Source organism: Ovis canadensis, chromosome 3 (genome assembly GCF_042477335.2).
Source record: "Ovis canadensis isolate MfBH-ARS-UI-01 breed Bighorn chromosome 3, ARS-UI_OviCan_v2, whole genome shotgun sequence".
Taxonomy (NCBI): Eukaryota; Metazoa; Chordata; class Mammalia; order Artiodactyla; family Bovidae; genus Ovis; species Ovis canadensis.
Genome location: NC_091247.1, coordinates 225,167,931 through 225,187,828, shown reverse-complemented (window position 1 = coordinate 225,187,828; position 19,898 = coordinate 225,167,931). Strand labels below are relative to the sequence as shown.

The window sequence follows — 19,898 nt, the reverse complement described above, 5'->3', positions numbered from 1 at the left end:
AGGGCAGCCTGGCAGCCCCTGCTGACCCCAGCTGCCCTGAACCCTGGGCACACACCTCTTTCAGGACAGACTTAAGTGAGCTGCTCACGAACATCATGGGCTCCCTGTTGCCGTCGTTCTCTCTTCTTAGGGCATAATATCCTTCGGTTGCTCTGTAAGATGAGAAGGAAGGTTCACCTGGGACCACTCCCTGCATGCCCTGCCTCTGCCCTGGGCTCTAGGCTCTGAAACCGGCCCAAGCCTGAGAATCCCTCTAACCTTCCCACCGCTGGGCCCTTCAAGCCCAGGTTTAGTTCAGGGCTGAGTCATTCAGTCCCCACTGGCCCTCGCAGCTCAGCAAGGCCTGCACAGGTTTCATCTTGGGATCTTCCCAGGGTTACAGCCACTGAATGGTGGAGCCAGGATCTGAACAGGCTTCTGAGTGTGCTTTTTTGAACAGCTTTATTGAGTTAACTCCACCCATTTAAAATGTACAGTTCCATGGATTTTGGTACATTCAGAGGTGAGCAACCATCACTACAGTCAATTTTTGATCCTATTTATCACCTCAGCTGAGCCACAGGGGATCCTACAATGCAGGAGGTCCAGTTCCTGCGTCGGGAAGATCCCCTGGAAGAGGAAACGGCAGCCCACTCCAGTATTCTCGCCTGGGAAACCCCATGGACGGGAGCCTGGAGGGCTACAGTCCATGGGGTCGCAGAGTTGGACACGACTGAGCACATGATGGATGTGGACTTGCAAGTGAATGCAATCACACAGTACGCGGGCTTTCCCGACTGGCTTCTTTCAACGAGTCTATGTTTTCAAGGTTCCTGCCTGTTGTAGTGTGACCGCGTCATTCCATCTCATCGTGTGGATGGAGCCTATTTGCTTGTTGGTGAGCTGACGGACATTGGAGTTGCCTCCCACACTCAGTTCATTCTGTTCTGAAGGACACCGCTGTGAGCCACCAGCACTCACTGTGATGTGGACAGATGCTGGGATTACACCGAGGAGTGGAACTGCTGGGTCACACAGTGATTTTAGGGCTTGAAAAATTGCCAGACCTTCCCAAAGTGGCTGCACCGTTTTACAGTTGCACAGCAGCCTGGCAGGGTTCTAGTTTCTAGCTCCTCCACACCCTCAGCAGCGCCTGTTATCTCACCTGTAAAGTCTAGATGTCCCAGAGGGTGTGCAGCATCCCTCCCTGGGGTTGGGATTTGCCCCCCATGAGTCCCTGCCTTCTGAACCCCTGTGCTCGGCAGACGTGTCCCTGGAAGTCACAGTTCCTGCCAGGTCCCATGTCCAGGCTGAATGCAGTGGAGCAGGGTGGCACCTGAGCCCCCCCGAAGGATGTTCAATGGGCTGTGGGGCCCAGAGGCGGCTGAGGATGGCGGAGGGGGACAGCAGATGGAGGCCCAGGGCTGGCCTGGGGATGCGCGGGGCCTGGCATGGCTGGAGGACGGGGCCAGGCGGTACTGACTGCCGGTCCCTCTATACCTGAGTGTTCCCCGCCCTCCAGATACAGACACCCGTGGAAAGATGTGGTGCCATCCCTGCCCACCCTCAGCGCCCTCTCCCCATCCCCCTCCCCTCACCTGCTTTCCACACACCAGCGACCGGTCGGGGGCTGCCCAGGAAAGATGGCAGAGTGGTCTCATACCAGGAGACCTGGGCATTCCTGAAACTCGGGTCTGTCTGGGGTGCTTGGTTCCAACTTACTTGATGAGCAGGACGTGGGCCTGCAGATTTTTGATGTAGTGCACGAACAGCTCCCTGCTGACGAAATCAAAGCAGTGCTCCGGCTGCAGAGACAAAAAACCCCAGTGAATTCTTGCCACGAGGCCCCAGGCGCTGCTGTGGGTGGAAACCCAGCTCTCTTGGGAGCAGCGGACACCCCCCTCAGGCACCCAACCAGGACCAAGCCTGCTGCCTAGCCACATCACCACCTCAAGAGAGGCTTCACCTCACTCAGACTGGAGACTCTTGTCCCTGTAATCATTACTCCTCCTCCTGGGCTCACGGCTGCCCAGGCAGACGACATGTCCAGGCCCCCCTCTGCCAGGTGTGGCCACGCAACGACATGCAGAGAAGTGACCCCGGGCCACTTCACACCGAGGTTTTAGGACTGAGGCGTGACACGGTAACCATACGTGGCTACTGAGGGCTTGGCTTGGGGCTCGTCCAGCCTGAGACATGCTGTCTCACTAGATTTTAAAGACTTAGTATGAAAAAATAATGTCAAATATCTCGCCTTTTTTTTATGTTGATCCCATGCTGAAGTGACAACATCTTGGATACACTGAGTTAGAAGGTATTATGAAAGTTGACTTCACCTGTTTCTCTTCACTCTTTTTCTATGGCCACAAGAAGGTGTGACTTCAACATGAGCGCACGTCATACTTCTATTGGACTGCGCTGCTCTGGGCCGAGAGCCCACTGAGGGCGGGCGCTGGGGATTTTCTGTGTCCACAGCTCTCAGCACGCGTGTGACAGGCACGGGGTTCAGTGAGTGTGTGCCGAGTGGGTTAATTCAAGAGCGCCCCAACATGGACTGATTGTTAGTGTCCGGTTCCCCTGTAGCATCTCGAGGAAGCTGCACGCACGCACACACAGCTATCTGGCCAGCCAAGAAAACGCATCCTGGTTCTGCTCTGACCCCTCCCAGCTATCTCCTCCTCAGGCTGCAATGTCCGGAAACAGAGGTCCCCCTGTCAACCACAGGCCTGCTGGATGAAGATTTACTGAGGACCCAGACATGCCACATGTTATTGCCTCCCCGGAGGATCAGAACAGCAAAGCAACTGTGTCTCAGTCAGCAGCTGACCGGCTTCCCAGGTGGCTCAGCGGTGAAGAATCCATCTGCCAAGGCAGGAGATGTGGGTTCCATCCCTGGGTTGGAAAGATCCCCTGGAGAAGGAAACGGCAACCCACTCCAGTATTCATGCCTGGAAAATCCCATGGACGGAGGAGCCTAGCAGGCTATACACAGTCCATGGGGTCACAAAAGAGTTGGACACGACTTAGCGACTAAACAACAACAGGTGACAGGAGATGGCGCCAGACTCAGCTCAGGCACAGACTGCCCCCCACCCCCAGTCTCTCAGTTCAGTCAGTTCAGTCGCTCAGTCGTGTCCGACACTTTGCGACCCCATGGACTGCAGCAGGCCGGCTTCCCTGTCCATCACCAACTCCCAGAGTTTACTCAAACTCATGTCCATTGAGTCGGTGATGCCATCCACCCATCTCATCCTCTGTTGTCTCCTTCTCCCACCTTCAATCTTTCCCAGCATCAGAGTCTTTTCCAGTGAGTCAGTTCTTCACATCAGGTGCCCAAAATATTGGAGCTTCAGCTTCAGCATCAGTCCTTCCAATGAATATTCAGGACTGATCTCCTTTAGGACGGACTGGTTGGATCTCCTTGCAGTCCAAGGGACTCTCAAGAGTCTCCTCCAACACCACAGCTCAAAAGCAGCAATTCTTCGGCGCTCAGTCTCTCAGGCTTGCCTTAATTTTGCTTCTCCCACCAGGACTGGGATCCTGTGGCTTGATGGCCCAGGCAGGCCCTCAACAGAATTACAGGCAGGTCTCTGAGGGATATCACCTCCATGCATGTCTCCAGATGTGAAAACAGAACACAGATCTGGGTTTGTGCAGTGCTTTCCTCAAAGGCAACAATATGAAGGCTCCAAAAAGCCTTTGAGGACAGCTGCTGGGCGCATCTTATCTCCTTCTGTCTTTTTTTCTTCTCTTCTCCATCCCTCCCTTGACCTTCTTTTCCTAGTGTGCTTCCATTCCCTGATCTATATTTTTCTTTTGGAATTCAAGTGTGGGCTTCCCAGGTGGCTCAGTGGTAAAGAATCCACCTGCCAATGCAGGAGATTCAGTGGGTTTGATCCCTGAGACGGGAAGATCACCTGGAGAAGGAAATGGCAGCCCACTCCAGTATTCTTGCCTGAAAAATCCCATGGACAGAGGAGCCTGATGGGCAGTCCATGGGGCTGCAAAAGAGTCAGACGACTTAGCAACTCAACAACAATAAATTCCAGTGTAACTTATAATGAAGTGCACAGACCTGAGTGTTACCTCATCATGGCTTCTGACACATGGGTACATGTGTCACGGAAGGATGTAGCCATGACCCCGGTGGAGGTTGGACCTGCTCAGCAACCAGCCTGCTCCCTCTGGGGGTCTTCCCCAAGGACACCACCTGTCCTGACCTCTAGCTCCCTAGAACGGTTTTGCTGCTGTTTGAACTTCATACACGTGGAGTCATGGTGCTCTTCCTGGGTTCGGGCTTCTTTTGGCCTGTATGTGTGTTTTTCACACTCCTGTATGAATGCGTGGCAGTTTATGCATTCTATCGTTGATAGACATTTGCGTGATCTCCACTTTGGGGCTATTATGAATCAAGCTGCCGTGTCTTCTGGAGCACACAGCGTTGGCGGGTGTGTATCTAGGATTGAGATTGCTGGGCACAGAATTTGCATTTATTTTCCTTCAGTAGTTACTGCCAGTTTTCCAAAATGGCCGCATCAACTTACACTTCCTCCCGCAGTGTGGGACAGCTCTGGATTCTCCACATCCCCACCGAGACTTGGTACTTACTGTCACGACTTCGGTTTTAGCTGCTCTGGAGCGGGTGTGAAGGTCTCTTGCTTGGGTTTTTTTTGCGCTGCCCTAATAACTAATGGCACCCAGCACCGTTCATGTGCTCATCGGCCACCAGGATGGCCTCTTTCAGAAAGGGCCTGTTCAAATCTTACGCCAGTTTTTAAAAATGAGGTTGTCAGCCTCTAATCTTATTGATTTGTAGAAGTTCCTTACATATTCCAGATATGAGTGCTTCTGCAAGCCTGTCTATTTATTTATTTATTCGGCTCTGTCGTGTCTTAGTTGTGGCATGTGGGCTGTAGTTCCCTGACCAGGGATCGAACCTGGGCCCCCTGCATTGGGGGCGCAGAGTCTTAGCCACTGGACCACAAGGGAAGTCCCCTTTTTCATTAATATTCTGGTTTTTTAAAAAAATATTTATTCGTATTTATTTATTTGACTGCATTGGGTCTTAGTTGCAGCATGTGGGATCTAGTTCCCTGACCAGGCATCAAACCCAGGGCCCCTGCATTGGTGGAACAAAGTCTTAGCCACCAGGGAAGTTCCTCTTTTTTTTTTTTTTTTTTACTATTCTATTTTGATGAATAGAAATTCTAAATTTTAATAAAGCTGTATCTATCAACATTTTCATTGATTCATGGTGTGTGTGTGTGTATTTGTCTACTTAAAACATATTTGTCTACTTAAAACATATTTGTCTACCTCAAGGTCATGAAGCCATTCCCTAATTTTTCTTCTAGAACATTACTGTTTCACCCTTCATATTTGATCTATGATCCACGGTGAATTAATTTTTTGTATATTGTGTGAGGCAGGGACCTGGGGTCATACTTTTCCATCTAGATAACCCACTGCCTGCCCCTCACTGAACTGAGGTGGTGCCTTTATTATAAGTTGGGAGAGCCCCATTCATAACTTTCATAATTAAATTCCCAAAGTATTCTACAAATTCATCCCAATATAATTTTTAACAGAAATCAATGATTCTAAACTTCACTCAGAAGTGAGAATATGCAAGAAAAAGCAAGAAAATGTGTGAAAGAACAAGGGGAGTGGACTAGATCTGCTATCAAAACGTATTAGAAAGAAACGGGAATTAGAACGTGTGACTTGATGTGGACAAAGAGATCGATGGGACATAAAAAGGGACAGGCCCATCCTAGAATTTGTCTCTTTGGTGATTTAATTTCTGCCCCAAGGGGAGTCTTCCCATCTGTGAGTGGCCCTCTCCCTTGGGCCCTGTGATGACCACATGGCTGCCCCTGCAGAGCAGCTGTGGGCACAGTCCCCGAGGCTGGAAGGGCATTTCCAAACACCCTCAGAAACAAACAAACCGACTTCCCTGTGGTCCAGCGGTTAAGAATCCGCCTTGCAATGCAGGTGATGCTGATGCAACCCTGGGTGGGGAACTAAGACTCTAAGCAGAGCAACTCGGCCCACGCACCCCGATGACTGAGCCCCCAAGACACAGTGAGGACTGCTAGTGCCACAGCTAAGAACTCACGCAGCCAAGTAAATAAAAAAGTAAATAAATAGTCTAAAAGTTAATAAACTGGCAGGAGTAGCTCTACTACAGAAACTTAAAAACCCCAAACTGTGCTCTCGGAAGCAGACAGCTGGGACAGCAGCCTGACTCAGGCCTGGGGGGCCAGCCAGGAGACTCTCCCTGGAGGAAGATCTCTCCATCAGGGTCTCCAGGACCCTGCTGATTGGGATTGAGCTGTAAGCTCCGCCTCCCCCACCAAGAATGGGCACCCAGAAGACAAGACACAGAGAGTGAGCCCCGTGGTAGGGACAGCCCTGGATAACTGGTGGTGGACCCACTGGTGTTCCTCTGGGGAAAATGAAAATGGATCCCTACCCCTCCATGGGCTTCCCCAGTGTCTCAGCAGTAAAGAACCCACCTGCCAATGCAGGAGACCTGGGTTCGATCCCTGGGTTGGGAAGATCCTCTGGAGGAGGAAAGAGCAACCTACTCTGGTATTCTTGCCTGGGAAATCCCAAGGACAGAGGAGCCTGGCGGGCTACAGTCCATGAGATCATGAAGAGTTGGACTCAACTGAGCAACTTAACAAACAAACAACCCTTCCTTGCTTGAGAACAAATTCCAGCTGGATCAAAAACAAAACTCCGAACATTCCCATCCCCTTGGCTGATGCCCTGGTTCAGGCCTCGGGTCCACGCCTGGGCCTGGGCGACAGCTCTCAGCAGGCTCCATGGGGCCAGAATTTCCCTCCTCTAATGCTAGCATCTCACAGTGTAGAGCATTTAACCCTCTTACACGGTCGCAGAAAGAGCCTCGTCTGTGAGCGCCGAAGTGACAGCATGGTGCCTGGTCTCTCAGGACGTGACCTTGGCTAGTCTTCACAGCCGCCCCCCAGGAAGGCATGCACAGGGGCTGGCACCTCCTGGCGGCTCACCAACTGGCTGCGCGAATGAATAAACGAACGAATGCCTTTTCTTTCTGCACATAAGACAGCCGAGGCTCAGAGAGGGTAAGTGCCTTGCCCAAGGTCACACAGCCTCTCTGTGGCAGAGATGACTGAGTTTCTAGAGTACTCCTGTCACACACCAGGCTGCCTCCAGGCTGCCTGCCACTTTCTGAGGCCTTTAGTTGGCTTGTTTTTTGGCCACACCCTGCAGCATGCAGAACTTCCCCAGCGAGGCATCAAAGCTGAGCCCTCAAGTGTAGATTCATAACCACTGCACCGCCCGCGAAGTCCTCTAAGGCCTTTTGTTAACCAGTCCCCCTCTCTCCTCTTTCAGTCTTCACACCCTCCAGCAGGAACGCCCCTCAGATGCCCGGAACCGACTCCAAGGCCTCACCTGTATGGTCACAATTACCTGAGCGTCCTTCCCTTCTCCATCCCACTCCTGGGGCCCGGCACGGCCCACCTGCTCTAAGGGACTTCTGACCACGCCCTCCCCCAGCTGTCGGCCGCCTTGCCCTGGAACTCCTATTGCCCTTCCAGTCATTCCAAATCCATCTAAGCATTTGTAACCATTTGGCAACCCACTCCAGTATTCTTGCCTGGAATATCCCATGCACAGAGGAGCCTGGTGGGCTACAGTCCTTGGGGTCCCAAAGCAGCAGACACGACTTTGCAACTAAACAACATGTAAACACCTAAACAATGAAAAAAAAAAGCCCTAGAACAAAAGTCTGTCTTTGTAGAATGTCTGTGTTTGTCTGTGTAGAGTGTCTTTCTTCCAGACACTCGTAAGGAAAGAGATGGAACTGCAAGCCTGTCCACAACACGGCCGACAGCAGGCCTTGCCTTCACGGATGAATGGTATATCCATATTTGTTGTTGTTTAGCTGCTAAGTGGTGGTGACTTTTTTCAATCCCATGGACTGTAGCCCACCAAACTCCTCTGCCCACAGGACTTCCCAAGCAAAAAAAAAATCTTTCTCAGGCAAAGATCCCATGGACTGTAGCCCACCAAGATCCCCTGTCCACTGGCATTTCCCAAGCAAAAATGCCATTCCCTTCTCCAGGGGATCTTCCTGACCCAGGGATCGAATCCGTGTCTCCCGCACTGGCAGGGGGATTCTTCTGAGCCACCAGGGAGGCCCACGTCCATGTTACTCAGACACAAAAGGAATGAAATTCCGACACATGCTATAACATGAGGGAACTTTGAAAACATCTACGTGAAAGAAGCCGGACACAAAAAGTCACACATTGTGTGATCCCACTTATATGAGGTGCCTGGAGGAGTCAACTGGGAGAGACAGAAAACAGTCTGGCAGTTTCCAGGGGCTGGGGGAGGAGGACGGGGGAGGTGGTGTTTAGCGGGTGCAGGGGTTTCATTGGGGATGATGAACAATTTTGGGTTGGTGACAACTGTACAACATCGTGAATGCATTTAATGCCACGAATGGTTTGAAAATGGTTGTTTATCATGCTATACAATATATCTCTTACTACCATAAAAAAGGAAAGAGGTGGACAGGCACTGTGAAGGGTTGGGAAGACAGCAGCACTCACCCAAGTGATCCTCCGATCTCTGTTCAGCCACACACCTGGGAGGAAGCAGAAAGACGTGGACTCAGCACCGCTGGTTGCAAGTGGAGGGGGGTGGAGACACAGCTCAGTTCTCCAGGGACCCTGGGTCCTTCCAGCCAGGGCTCATCACTTCAGTCTGGGCCCGCAGGGACCACCCTGAGTATCCTCTCGGGCTTCCTCAGAGCAGAGCTTGCCTGTAGCTGCCCTGCCATGGACTGGAGTGGCCCAGGCAGGTACCTCCAAGCTATCCTGGAGGGAGCAGAGTGACGGTGGTGGTGGGAACAGCTACCCACCTGGCATCACAATCTCATCTCTGGGAACCCCGAAATGTTCACTGGGATCTTTATGTACCAGGAAGCACCAAAAAGCTAAGAGGAACGTCATCACTTGTTGGAGAGAAACTGAGCCAAAAAAGAAAGGTTGTGTGTCAGGGGGAGGTCTGGGTGGTCCCAGCCCCATCTGGGTTCTCTGCCACAGTCCCTACAGGGGCCACCTATCCTGTGTGGCTCAGATGGCAAAGAATCTGTCTGCAATGCAGAAGTCCCGGGTTCGATCCCTGGGTGAGGAAGATCCCCCGGAGAAGGAAATGGCAACCCACTTCAGTATTCTTGCCTGGAGAATCCCATGGACGGAGGAGCCTGGTGGGCTACAGTCCATAGGGTCGCAGAGTCTGACAGGACTGAGCGACTAGGCACAGCACAGCACAGTGACATACGGCCCAGCAATTCCCGCCTGGGCAATGTCCCCTCAAGAAAGGGCGGCAGGAGTCAGGATGGCAGCCGCCATCAGCTCATATAGCCGAACACTGCCGTCACCAGTGCCCATGTCCCCAGGGTAAGTCACAGCCACCTCATGCCAGCCTAGGAGACTCTCCAAGACCAGTAGGAATTAAATCAACAGCTGAAAAGAAAGAAAGAAAGAAGTGGAAGAACGTGAAAAGAGAAAGACAATTGCTGAAGAAAAGCACGAAGGATGGGTTCAGAAAAAGAACCCATTTTTTACAGTGGGGATTCTTATCCAGAACCAGCCTTTTATAACCCAATTCCATGGAAACCAACTCCTATGCCTCCCCCTAAAGGAGTGAAGGATCTCTCAGGAAAGAAGGCTAAGAGGCCGTGATGAGCCAGCCACACGGGTCATCCACTCTGGTAGGGTATAAAACTAGAAGTAATCTTTGCCTTGGAACTCTTGTGCAGAATACAAAGATAACAGATGTGGGAAATTACATGGCTTCACCTGGAGCTATTTAATTTAAAAATCAGAATTTTTTTTTTTTTTTTACCACTCAGTTATTAGTAGGGCAACATTTTGATGAATTATTGATAAGTTCAAGTTTTCGAATTTGTATACAGAGTCCTTAGAGTTAATTGAGGACTCTAAAAATGAAAACATTTTCATTTGTATAAATGCTTCAAGGTTGATCTTGGCATATTGCTTGGCAAGAAAAGTGACTGAATATCTAACAATCATTTGTATTTAGCTTATATTAAAACTACCCTCTAATGCCAATAAAACCAACAGTTTTTCCTGTGTTCTTTCGTACTTAAAAAAAAAAAAAAGAGAAAAGGCTGCAGGGTGTCAGGGAGGGTACAGAATCTCAGAGCCTGGAGGCAGCCTGATCTGAGTGGTGCAGGGCCTGAGTAGGGGAGAGAATGCAGTGACGCGGTCACCCTGCAGACGTGCTGCCTGAGAGAAGCAAGGCTGCTCCTTCCTTCGCACCTGCCTTTGCGCAAACACCACACTCCCAGCCAGACCTCCGGGACCTTCCTTCACGCCCAACCTGCACAGATGACCGCAGATGACTTCTTTCTCTCTGTTGTCCCCAGAAATTTCTAATGCCTTCTGTCATCTACCGCCTGTGCTTCTTTCCTCTGCTAGGTCACAGCTTCCACGAGGACAAGGGGATTATCTGGTCTCTTTTTTGTCCACAGCTGATTTTTTAAAGTATTCTTGCCTGCGCTGGGTCTTCGTGGCTGCACTTGACTTTCTCTGGTTGCGGGGCCTGCTCTTTGCAGTGGTGTGGGCATCTCACTGCCGTGGCTTCTCTTGATGAGGAGCGCAGGCTCATGGGCTCAGCTGCCCCTCGCCAAGTGGAGTCTACCAGGATCAGGGATGGAACCCGTGTCTCCTGATTGGCAGGCGGATTTGTAACCACTGGCCAACCAGGGCAGTCCTATAGCCAATTGTTGGTGGGGGTTCTTAGGCATTCGTGACTCAAAATGCTTGGAAGGAGCATGTAATCCGAAGACGCTCTGGTCACTGCACTACTGGATCACTGCTGCCTGATGCAACCACGGCCAAGGCCGCTGGGCCGCCTTCAGCTCTGGCCACGACCTCCCTGCACAGATGACCGGCTCCGCTGCACGTGCAGGGCTGGAGCTGACCCCTGCGTCTCCTGGCCTCCAGGCTCACTGCCCTCCTCCCTCCTCCAAGCCTGAGCTTCTGCTGCTCAGAGGATGTGAAAAGACTTAAAAGGGGGGATTTATCTTGGGGGTGGGGTGACCCCCAAGGTGTTGAGGACCCCACAGTGCTGTTTTCTCTGCCCTGAGGCCCTGCCCCGCCCTGAGGTCATCTTCCGTCTCTTCCAAGCCTCGCCTCCAGCTGACCCCCGCCCCACCTGGGCACTCCTGCACCTGTCTGCTTTCCTGCCTGCCTCTCCTGTGACAGTGACCTTTGTGAGGGCAGGAACGGTGTTTCTCAGACCGGTGGGCCACAGCAGATGTCACTTAAATAAGAAGTCCAAGCTCCAGGTCCAAAAGCAAGTGGCCCTGGTGCTCCTGGTCGTGAAAGAGACTGGCGCGTGGTGTTTTCTCAGTGAGATTCCAATCCCAGTCACCGCGTGCCAGCAGCCATGAGCAGGGCTTTGTGCCAATTCACCTCATTTAATTCCCTCAACAACCACACAGAGGCAGACGCCAGCATCTGTTTTACTGGGACGGAACCAGGGAGGGTTGAGGTTGAGGTCAGCCTGGCGGCTGGGACCCCTCAGGCTGGCCCAGCCCCTGACTTGTGAGGGACGCCTCCTCCAAGGGTTTAGAAATCCCTGGAAAGTTGCATGAAATATACATTTTATAAGAAAACAGTTTTGAAGGCAGATGTTATGAGAACCCTAGACTCTCCCCTTTCTTGGAACAGCCGATTGTGCCGTGGTGATATGATGCAACGTATTTTTGAGTCCTGCTCTTTGGCTCCTGGCCAGCGCTCCCCAAAACTGTCCCTTCCTAAAGTGTCATCTTTTGTCCTAACACTTGGTCTCTGACAGAGAACTCCTAAATCTCTTGGGATTTCCTGGGCAATAGGAGTGTCTTTTGTTCAAATGGGGTGATCCTGAGTGGTTCTTGGATGGCTTTAGGGTGGGGGCTGGTCACCAGGAAGATCAGGCCATGATTAGGAGCTTGGAACTTTCAACCCCACCTTGGTCCTTTGGGGAAAAGAGAGGGACTAGAGGCTGAGTTGGGAGAAGGAAATGGCAACCCACTCCAGTATTCTTGTCTAGAGAATTCCGTGGACAGAAGAGCCTGGTGGGCTGCTGTCCCTGGGGGCGCACAGAGTCAGACATGACTGAAGCGACTTAGCATGCCTGCATGCATTGGAGAAGGAAATGGCAACTCACTCCAGTGTTCTTGCCTGGAGAATCCCAGGGAGGGGGAGCCTGGTGGGTTGCCGTCTATGGGGTCGCACAGAGTCGGACACGACTGAAGCGACTTAGCAGCAGCAGCAGCATGCCTATGGGGTAAAGCCCATAGAAATCTCTGCCTTTGGAGAGCTTGTGCGAGGTGTTGGGAAGGTGGCACACCACTCCCCTTCTCTGCGGGGACCTGCCAAGCTCACGGACGCAGACACCCACAGGAGCTGGGCAGAGTGGGTGCTGCACCCACCAGCACATGGTGGGGTCTCCGTCCAGCTGCTATTGCCTGTGGGGAGGGTGTCACCAGCTCTTTGCGTTTTTCAAAAGAAAACCTCCCTGATGGTCCAGCGGCTAAGACTCTGTGCTCCCAACCCCGGGGGGCCCAGGTTCGATCCTCAGTTGAGAAACTACATCCCACACTCCACAGCTAAGACTTCGCAGGCCACAACTAAACATCCTGCATGCCATAACTAAGACCGGCACAGCCAAACAAATGAACAAAAAGAAACTGGAACTCTGCATTTTCACACACAACCTTTCTATTCTAAACACAAGCGACCTGTTCAAAATTCCCCTCGTGTCCAATGTTTGTGTTTCAAGTGTACAAGCCAAAACAAATCACGCTTGCAGCCCCAGGGCAGCCCAGCTAGTGACCAAGTCAGCACCGCAGCGGCCGGGTGCTGACACGGGACTGTCCATGGTCACGAAACCACCCGGAGCAGGGCTCTCCCCACCTCACGCCAACAACTGAGCTTGCTTCTAGACAGCCTGGGCCACGACTATGACAGGAACGCGGATAAGAAGCCGATAAAATCGGAGTTGACCTCCCTCCTCGCCCTGCTTGCTGCCTCCTGCTTTTCCCAGAAGCCCAATCAAGCTCCTGCCTCAAGCCTTTCCTGGAGGTTTCCCTGCATCGCTGGGTTCAGAGGTCACCTTCTCCACGAGGTCAACCCAGGGCCTCCTATTGAAGACAGCAAAGGACAAGCTCGGCCCCAACTCTGGCCTCCCTTACTTGATGTTTTTTTCCCTAGAGTGCTCTCATCTCAGACTCTGGGAAGACTTGGGGAGAACGACAGGGCCACACATGGGCCACAGAGCGTCTGAGGCCACCAGAAGCTGGGGGAGGCTCAGATGGCCCGCCACAGCCCTGCCAACACTCTGATCTTGGCTTCTGGCCTCAAACTGTGAGAATAAATATCTGCTGTGTGGACTGCCCCATCTGTGCGGCTTTGTATAGGCAGCCCTAGGAAAGAAACACACATCCTAGGGGGTTGGGTTGGATGATGGGGGTGTGACCTGCTCCAGAATGCAGTGGAGGGCTGTCAGGGGGTCAGGACTCAGGAGAAGCCTGAACACCAGCTCCCTGGGGTCACCCTGTCTGGTTGGGTCTGGGAGGCTGCTTGGTCTGCTTGTAGGTTAACCCCAGGCCTCAAAGGGCCACACTGCCACAGAGGGGCTTGTCCTGACACAGCCATCCAGCCGCCTGCCCACTGCCCAGGACGCCTCTCTCCTCTGCTCCCACCCCCTTGACACCTGGCTCAGCGTCTGCTCACCGTCTCACGTGACCCCGGGCTGCCCTAATCGGCTTCTCCAGCCTCGCCAGGCACCCCGTCTTATTCCAGATTAGCCCACTTCTGCCTTGGGGCCCCTCCAGTCTGCCATCAGGGGAGCCGGAGCCCATAGGCCTCTGTACTCCACCTCCCTTCTCCATGATGGATTTGCAGCGGGGGCAGATATGGTAACTAAGACAAGAACAGGTCACCAACCCACTCAGGGATATTCCCCTTGACCTAATGGTGGTTTGGCAACTTCTGAGAAAAACTACAGCAGAGCAGGCACTTCCCCGGTGGTCCGGTGGTTAAGGCACCGCGCTTCCACTGCAGGGCCCCAGGTTCTATTCCTGGTTGGCGAGCTAAGGCCCCACATACCCCACCATGTGGCCAAAAAGAAAAGAAAAAAAAAAAAATGACAGCGCAGCCGAACTTTGGCTTCTCTTGAACAACTAGAAGTTCTGGCCACCTGAGTCCCCACATGATGGCCACTGGGGGCTGCCCTACTGTCTCCAATCAAGGTCCCCATCACTTCCCAAGGCCCCACCCCTAGCAGCGGGGGTAATTTCACAACTCCTTCAGCTCCCGGAGCGCACTTGGACTTTGGACTCTGGCCTCATTTGGTTCTTCATAAACTGAAGTCACCTGGGAAGGTCTAGGAGTCCAGAAGAGCTTGCCCACGCTCTCTGAGCAACTCGGGGAGTCATTGCCAGCAAGGGCACTTGTGGATGGCGTCCCCTGGGGTCGTGCCAGCCAGGTATCGGCTCTGGCTCACCACCCTCGGGGCTGGGCACAGAGCGGACTCTGGGTGGAGATTTCCTGATTGAATATATTGGGAAATAACATGCAGAAAACACATGCCTGATGCTGCCCTGAAACCAAGGTGCCACCAACTCAACTTCTCCATTCTGAAAAACATCTTCAAAGTCGCCTGCCCCGTGGGGGTCCTCTAAGCCTCGCCTTGGACACTGGATGCCCAGCACACCGGGTTGGCAGAGCAGGGCAGCGTTGTGCCTCGACAATGAGCCCCCAGACCCCTGACTAAGTTCCCCATAGGATGTGACTTTCTGGGATGTGCGGCAGCCGTCTGACCTAGCACATGCTTGGCCCATCTGAGTCTCCATTTCTCCTGCTTTAAATGGGATGAGTATAGGGCAGTGGCATGGCAACCCACTCCAATATTCTTGCCTGGAGAACTCCATAGAGCCTGGTGGGCTACAGTCCACGGGGTCGCAAAGAATCAGACATGACTGAAGCAACTTAGCATGCTTAAGTCAGTAGGAGCATTAAAGGAGGTACTTTTGCGAAGCGCTTAGGATCACGCCTGGTCCAGAGCAAGCAGCGGTAAAGCTTAGCCACTGTCATTCCTCAGAAAGGACAATGCCCATAAGCAAAGGCCTTGGACAGCGAGCCCCTTACCCGTGGCCCCCTGTGTGGTTCCTCTCTGCAGGAGATGCTTCCCGCACGCCTCGCCCACGTGGCTGTTGTTTTTCAGGAACCTGGGGAAGAGGGGACACTGGATGCCTGGGGCGGGGGTGGGGGGCCAAGCAAAAGAAGAGGAAGGGGGGGAAAGGCCACCCGCCAAGGACATGCGCCTGTACCAATGGGGATGTTTGTGTCAGTGTTGTGTGAGTGTGTGTGTCTGTGTGTGTGTGGGTACCGGGAGTGGCAGAGAGCTTGTGGAGGGGTGGGGCGAAGGGCACAGCTACAGGGTGGGGTGAGTGAGGGCAGACAAAGTCCCAGCCGGGGTGGCTAAGGAGCGCCAGGTGAGCACACAGAGAAACAGGTGTGCTGCAGATTTGGGACTAGGAGACAGAGCTTCCTCCAGGCCCGAGACTTCCCCCCTCGGTGGTCCATAGCTTCCCCAGGTCTCCGACTCCCACTGGTCCCCCCCGCCACTCACCCCTGCAGCATCTCTTCCGGGCTGACTGCCTGCGCGGGCTTCCTGGAGGCCTCCACCTGTAGCACATGCTCTATGGCCCTCCGCTTGCAGGTCAGCAAGTTGTCTACCTCCTAAAGGAGACGTGGGTTCTGCTGGGCGGACAGGGACCCACTTCTTCGCCCAGCCCCACCCTCCACTCAGCGGCACACCCTTTTAGCCCGAGAATACTTTGAACCCGAGAGCGGCAGGGCACCGGATCAACCCCTGCCAGTCAGCCCTGTGACCTGGAGCAAGTTGTCCGCCTCGGTCACAGCTGCCCAGCCCAGCCTGCAGCCCGAGAGAGCTGGAGGGGTCGGGCTGAAGATGGAGGGGAAGAGAGAGCTCTGTTAACTGCCAAGTGCTTTGCAAAGGTGCACTATTAGGGTCCAACTGAACGGCAAGTTCATCTGTTCTAATTGACACTCTCACGCTACATGGTGGAGAGGAACTTGCGGAGGGGGTACAACCTGGAGGGAGCCTCCAGTGCACCCATTTCCAGCCCAGCTCACTCTCAGCACGGCCTGGCCTCGTCCAAGGCCCCCTGCCTGGAGCAGCGATGGGAAGTGACACCTCCATCCACCCCGGGAGGAGCAAAGGGTCACCAGAAACTCCCGAGGAACCCCCCTGGGGCACAGTGTTTGTCAGCTCAGTGGGTGAAACCAATAAAGACGCCAGAGTGGTGGTTACCACGGTCTCGGAGATCCTCACTATAACCCACGAGCTCTCCACTCACGCAATGCACTTATTGAGTGCTTACTGTGTGCCAGGACTGGGTGTGTGGTGGTAAAGAGACAGCTCTGGTTGTTGCGCTTACGGAATCTGTGGACATCTTATGGACAAGAAAACTGAAGCTGATAAAGGAGCTGTGTGAGGCTAAGCCCTCGGGAACAGAAAGACTCTTGTCAGAGCTGGAGGGTGCCTCCACATCATCGAGGCCGGGGACCCCAATCTTCCTGGTACCAGGGACCAGTTTCGTGGAAGACAAGTTTTCCTTGGATCAGGGTGGGGGAGGGAGACGGTGTCAGAATGAGTCAAGCGCTTTACACTCACTGTGCACTTTATGTCTATCATTATTACAGCAGCTCCACCTCAGGTCATCCGGCATTAGGTCCCAGAGGCTGCGGACCCCTGCCCTAGTCCAACCTCCTCATTTTACAGGTGAGGAAACTGAGGCCCAGAGAGGCAAAGTGACCTGCCCAGAGTCACACAGCAGAGAAAATGGCAGAGCCAGGACTCAGATACAGTGACAACCCTGGTGGTCGTCATTGGTGGTGCTGGCGAGAGGGGTCAACACTTTGCCCACCAGTCCACACTCAGGCCTCATGTGTGCAGTTGTGCAGTGCGTGTGCACCGTGAGGGCACTTGAGTGCCGGTGCGCCCGCCCAACTGCGCACCCCTAGGGCCTCCTCAGCCCACTGCCCTCCCCTCTCCACCCCTGCCGTTGTGATCAACCTGGCCTTTTGCAGACTCCAGGCCACAAGCAGGGCCTCTGAGGACGACACAGGCCAGTGACCCTGTTCCCTGTCCAGTCCGAGGGAATAGGTAGCACCACTCTGCCTTTGGGGGCAGTGGGGGGTGGATCCCTGAGCCCTCTTGTCCACCGTCTGCCACCTCCTCCTGCCTCCCTGGTATCCGCCAAGGCGGCAGGGCTGAGGACACTATCTGGGACCCGGGTACCCCAGGGACACCATGTGCGCAAGCCCCATCCTTACGTTCGTGTCCAGGGCAAGTGGTGAGGAGTCCAGCAAAACGAGTTTATCCACCATCTCAGGGAAGATACAGGAAAACTATGATGCAACACCGAAGAACGGAAGCATGAAGAGGGGAGGAAAAGGAGACGGTCTCAGACTGTCCCCTGGGGACACTGGTGTGCGGGTGGGGACAGGGTACTGATCACTGGGCCACCGGGAATCTCCTATCCTTTCAAGGCACCTTTCTCTCCCCTCCTCCCCACCCAGCACCGACCCCAGTGATGGCTGGATGCTCCAGGGTTCTCTGCAGAGGGGATGGGCAGTGGAAACACTTAACTCCATCAGGAATGTCCTCACAATAGTGATTATCATGGCTGCTTCCAAAGGAAGCTGGCACAGGCCACTAATGCGCTGCCTGGGACTCACTACCCCTTCCTGCTCCTACTCTCCCCATCCCACCGGGAGGAGGGGCCAGAGGTGGTCACTGCAAAGCCATCTACTCACCATTCCACCCACAGTGCCACCTGGGGGGACAAAAGAGTAGTTGGCAGATATTCCCCAGCTCTCCGAGTCCTACCTAGACTCCTTCCCAGAGGTGGACCTACCCCCAGACAGGCCACCCAGCTCCTGTCTCCCATCAGTAGTCGGGGCTCTGCATTCACCATCAAACTTGAAGCTCCCTCTCTGGGGCCACGTGGCCCCTGCATCGGACCTGACTCTGTTTCCCTTCTCAAATCAGGAGACAACGGCCATCCATGGGGCCACCTGTCCCTTAGGGGGTTGCCTGAGGCCACTGGGCATGGTGCCCATGGGTCAGTGTCTAACGAACTCCTTTATATCTCCTTGCAGTTCCCAGGGGCTCAGGGAACCTATGTACTAGTCCTCTCCCTCTCAGCCCCACTGCTGGAGACCAGTGCACTCACCAAAACTGTGGCCCAGGATGGAAAACCGGTTCCATTTCAGGGCTGAAAACACATGGAGCCAGGTCAGGGTGGGGCCAGCCTCCCCCACCTGCCCTCGGCCCCGCAGTCCCTGTGCCCTGGGATGCTCCACTCAGGAAACACCCTGAAAGGGCCCCCAGTGCCACTGAGGGGTTGGAACTCATGGGAAGAAGCGATCTTTCTCCAGCTTGCACAAAGTCACCCATGAGTTGCTGGCAGAATTAGGGCCAGACCCCAAGGCACTCTCAGGCCAGCGTTGCTTCCTGGCCATCACATCCCACTCACAGAGCACCTCCCCAATTCCCTACCCCACCCCACCCCCGACCCCTACAGACAAACACACAGGCTCTGTCTCTTGCTCACCTGCTGCAACTCTCCGGACCTCACTCACAAAGTTTTGATGGTAGTATGGGAAACCTGGGCTGTAGTGGGATGAGAGCCCATGACCCCCGAAGTCCATGGCAACATAATAAAAGTCTGAGACAGGGAGAGAGAGGGGGGGCATCCAGGTCAGCCATCTCCCCCACTTCTGATTCTCCTACAGACCCGATGCCTCACCCCATGGTTTTCCTTCAGCCCCCAGACCCACCTTTTGGGAGAAGAGGGATGAGTCTGTCAAAGGAGTTGGCATTGTCCAGCCAGCCGTGAAGGCAGAGAACGGGGGCAGCTTGATGGGAGCCCCAGGCTCTGGCCGCAATGTGGCCCCATGGAACAGCAAGCTTCAGCTTTGAGATGAGACCTGAAATAAAGAGCCGGATGTGGGTGTGTGGCTACCTGGAGGAGGGAGAGGTAAGCTGGGTCCACTGGGTGAGGAAAAACCTTGGGAGGGGTTCACAGTAGAATTTTCTAGAATAAGTTGGGGGTGGGGGTTAGCTAGGCCTGGGCTCTGTAACTTATGGCCATGCGACCTGGAGCAAGTTACTAAAACCTCTTGACCCAGTTTTCCTTCTTGTAAAACTGGAGTAAACAGAGTAATAAGCAATGGCCAAGGTTTTCTAAGCCTTCGTGGAGGGCCCAATGGGGTGGCCCATCTCCCCACATCTTCACAGTAAGTTGGAGCACTCTCGCCCTCCCTTCCCAAACCCAGAAGCCTGAGGCACAGGGAAGTGCAGTCCACGCCCTAGGTCACACAGGGGCAATCAGGTGGAGAGAGGATTCAGCGCGGGTGGCGCGACCCCAGGCCCCTTGCCCTGACCCCCGGGGCACCGGCCCGCTCAGGTCCGGCTGCCTCCTCCATCGCCAGGGCTGACCTTTTCACTCGCAGGCGCTCCTGGCCAGGCCTGAGACCCGCGTGCCCCCAGAGCCCCCGCCAGTTTGCTTCTCTAACTTGGGGCCCCCGGAATCCTGAGAGACCACGTGCGACCCGTTCTCGGGGCCCCACCCTCGCGCCGGTGGGTGGCCTCGCCCATCGTTCGGGCTCTAGGGAGCCCGGGACTGCGGAGCCTCACCCATCGTTCGCGTCCCAAGGTTGCACGGAGGCCTTTACTCTAGCTAAGTCTCCGCCGTGGGACAAGACACTTCAGTTCTGGCTCTGGCTCCTCGGGAGCCGGCCCCGCCCCGGCCC

The 19,898-nt window shown here is 54.2% G+C and overlaps 1 protein-coding gene across 2 annotated transcripts in view; it reads right to left on the bottom strand.

Moving 5' to 3' along the window:
- The window catches only part of SERHL2 (serine hydrolase like 2), a 21,087-nt gene extending 1,189 nt beyond the window's left edge, over positions 1-19,898 (bottom strand). The window contains exons 1-11 of one of the 2 annotated variants that reach the window (XM_069581698.1): positions 19,783-19,898; positions 18,924-19,073; positions 18,698-18,811; positions 18,317-18,358; positions 17,898-17,917; positions 17,415-17,489; positions 15,685-15,794; positions 15,201-15,280; positions 8,586-8,620; positions 1,702-1,784; positions 56-152 (exon numbers count right to left, since the gene is read on the bottom strand). In XM_069581698.1, the coding sequence (XP_069437799.1) occupies positions 56-152; positions 1,702-1,784; positions 8,586-8,620; positions 15,201-15,280; positions 15,685-15,794; positions 17,415-17,489; positions 17,898-17,917; positions 18,317-18,358; positions 18,698-18,811; positions 18,924-19,073; positions 19,783-19,786 (810 nt within the window). In that variant the 5' untranslated portion in view covers positions 19,787-19,898. Of the gene's footprint in view, positions 1-55; positions 153-424; positions 960-1,701; positions 1,785-8,585; positions 8,621-15,200; positions 15,281-15,684; positions 15,795-17,414; positions 17,490-17,897; positions 17,918-18,316; positions 18,359-18,697; positions 18,812-18,923; positions 19,074-19,782 lie in introns of those variants that run through there. The other variant, XM_069581699.1, reaches the window with a different exon arrangement.